Raw genomic sequence first — 2,789 nt, forward strand, 5'->3', positions numbered from 1 at the left:
AGGGCTGTCCACAGAGGGCCCCGGCGGTTGCTGGCCGAGGTTGGCCGTGTGCGTTTTGCCCACTCTTGCCTCGGTGGGGTCTCCGGCAGGTTTATGGAGCCGTACATTTTTGGGAGCCGCCTCGGCCAGGACATCATCGACCTGGAACAGACGGCCGCGCACCTGCAGCTGGCGTTGAACTTCATGGCCCACGTGGCCTATCGCAAGGGCATCATCTTGTTTGTGGGCCGCAACCGGCAGTTCTCACACCTGATTGAGACCACGGCCCGGAACTGTGGCGAGTATGCCCACACCCGCTACTTCAAGGGCGGCCTGCTGACCAATGCCCCACTCCTCTTGGGCCCCATGGTCCGCCTGCCGGACCTTATCATCTTCCTGCACACGCTCAACAACGTCTTTGAGCCCCACGTGGCCGTGAGAGACGCGGCCAAGATGCACATCCCCACGGTGGGCGTCGTGGACACCAACTGCAACCCCTGCCTCATCACCTACCCCATCCCCGGCAACGATGACTCGCCCCCATCCATCCACCTCTTCTGCAGGCTCTTCCAGACCACCATCAACCGGGCCAAGCAGAAGCGGAGGCAGATGGAGGCCCTGTATCGACTGCAGGGCCCAGAGGGGCCGGGGGCCAGGGGTCAGGGGTCGGCTGCCTCTCCTTCCCTGGGAGCCTAGGCTAGGCTGGACCTGCGTCCCTCCCGGCGACGGACCCACTCCCCTCCCGAAGGAGAGTAGCAGCCAAGCCTGCCCCTAAGCTGGGAGCCCCTTCCCCTTCCTGGCCGTGGTCTTTAGCAGGTTCCCCATTGTTCTAGGCATTGATTGGGTCCCTGCTTTTGGTGACCGTTCTTGGCAGCTGCCCCCCCGCCCCGGGGCCCCACTTCAGACCCACGGGGCCCAGCGGGCACACAGAGCAGGCAGCCCGTCCAGAGAGGACCCGTCGGGAAACACGCTTGTCCCGGAGCCTGAAAAGCCTCACACCTTGAGTTTTGTCCTCTCGCTTTTCAGTCCCTGCCAACCTACACCACTTCAGGGCTGCTTCCTCCACGGCACGGTTTCTGGGGCTCTGTCACGTGAGGCCACAGGGCGAGTCCCCTGGAGGATCCCATCTGGGTTGGGACACGCCAGGCCAAGCGGACCGCATGATTCCCACAGAAAATAAAGCTTACGTTTGGACAAATGTGGCTCTGGGGCCTGTGGCTTCCACAGTGTGGCTTATGTGCTTTTGCTCGTGGATGTGGCATTTGTGAAACCCCTACGGGGCCCGCAGAGCCCACAGTACTCTCAAGCTTCATGTGCTCAAGCCACTCGGCACTTGGTGGCACACACGGATTTGTGGGGCCTTCTCTGCAGCACCCATGCTCCTGGAATGAGGTGCTCGGCCTCCGTCCCTCCGAGCTTCAGAGAGGCCGGCTGTGAGGAGCCCAGACCCCTTGAAATCCAAACGCGATGTAAAACCATGCTGTGAATGGGAGTCCTGGGACCTGCGTGGGGCCCCAAGAGCCCGAGGGGGCCAGAAAGCCATACCAGGCTTGAGAAGCAGGCCATGGAGGGAGGGGCATCCCAGGCTGGCCCCCGGGCCGCTCAGGTCTGGGCTGGACAGTGAGCGACATGGGGGGAGGCAGAACACACGTGGGATGTGGGATCGGCCCCGTCCTGTCCTGGTTTAGGGACTGAGTACAGGGCAGTGGCGCCCCCCCCCAACCACCAAGGGAACTGTACTGATGGCCGGCCTGGCCCTGGACCTCCTCTGTCCCCTGAGGGTCCCCTGGAAGCTGCACACGGAAGGCTGCTGGAGACCAGCAGGGGTGACAGGAGTTGTTACTGGTCACGGCTATGGTCCTGGGGGCGCTGGGGGCAGAGCAGGGCAGGCAGGGGAGCCCCTGCTGAGTGGATATCTAGCTGGACGGGGATACACAAGGGAGCAAGACACCTTCAGGGCGATAGGGACCCAAAGGCGAGGTGCAGGCTTCTGGAACAGACAATGTGGGGCCGCTCCGGGAAGATCAAGGAGGCCACCAGGCCATTTCTAAACTGACCTCTAAGGCTGACCCTGGCAGGAGGGGACCTCCAAGCTTGCCACCCTGGAAGTGAACCCCAGGAGAACCCAAAGCAGCCAAAGGAGACGGTGAGTGTGCCCGAGGCCTGGGAGAGGCAGGGGACAGGCCTCCCAGTGAGCACAGGGGGCGTCGCCCCCAGCCCTTCCCCGCCTTCCCTGCTGCAGTACCTGACCTGCCACGTAGACCTGAACTCCTCTGGGCCCGGGCAGGGACGCGGCCTGACCAGCTGCTGTCATGACGGTGCTGGTTACAGCCACCAGAGCAAGGGCCTGGGAGAGCCAGGCTCCTGGATTCAGGACCACGGTGAGAATGAGTGCCATGCCAGCAGCAAGGGCCAGGGAGCTCAGGGGGAGTGTGGGGACGAGGGCGCTCCAGGACCAGGCTCGGGGAGGGCCGGGAGGGTCTCCTGCCCCGACGCCATCCAGGACACTGACGACCTGGGGTGCCACAACGGCTGTGCCCCTTACGTGGCCATAATCTCAACCCAAGGGGTCCGGGCTGCTCCCTTCACACACACCACACACACACACCAAACACACACACACCCGGTCCAGCCCCAGCCTTGGCCAGGTACAAAATCACCCTTCACATACGTGTAAGATGATCCGAACCAATTGTTGATATTCTGTTGCACTTCAGGACACGGACAGGAATATTTTTGCAGTTTCTGTGTTGTGAATTGTCCCTCCTTTATCCAAAGATCAGCCCCACCGTGAACCTGAGTGGGCCCTG

The 2,789-nt window shown here is 62.6% G+C and overlaps 1 protein-coding gene across 1 annotated transcript; it reads left to right on the forward strand.

Moving 5' to 3' along the window:
* Positions 1-14: 14 nt before the first annotated feature.
* MRPS2 (mitochondrial ribosomal protein S2) lies at positions 15-1,177 on the forward strand. Its single transcript, XM_081810316.1, has one exon. It carries the CDS (start codon positions 94-96, stop codon positions 673-675), a length of 582 nt encoding a protein of 193 aa, XP_081666442.1. The 5' UTR covers positions 15-93; the 3' UTR covers positions 676-1,177.
* The last annotated feature ends 1,612 nt before the right edge of the window (positions 1,178-2,789 follow it).

Source organism: Leptonychotes weddellii, unplaced genomic scaffold (genome assembly GCF_054177405.1).
Source record: "Leptonychotes weddellii isolate Sample4059 unplaced genomic scaffold, ASM5417740v2 HiC_scaffold_22327, whole genome shotgun sequence".
Lineage (NCBI taxonomy): Eukaryota > Metazoa > Chordata > Mammalia > Carnivora > Phocidae > Leptonychotes > Leptonychotes weddellii.

What these genes read in the sequence shown, in the direction of transcription:
- MRPS2 (XM_081810316.1), top strand. Translation starts at nt 94, where the DNA reads ATGGAGCCGTACATTTTTGGGAGCCGCCTCGGCCAGGACATCATCGAC.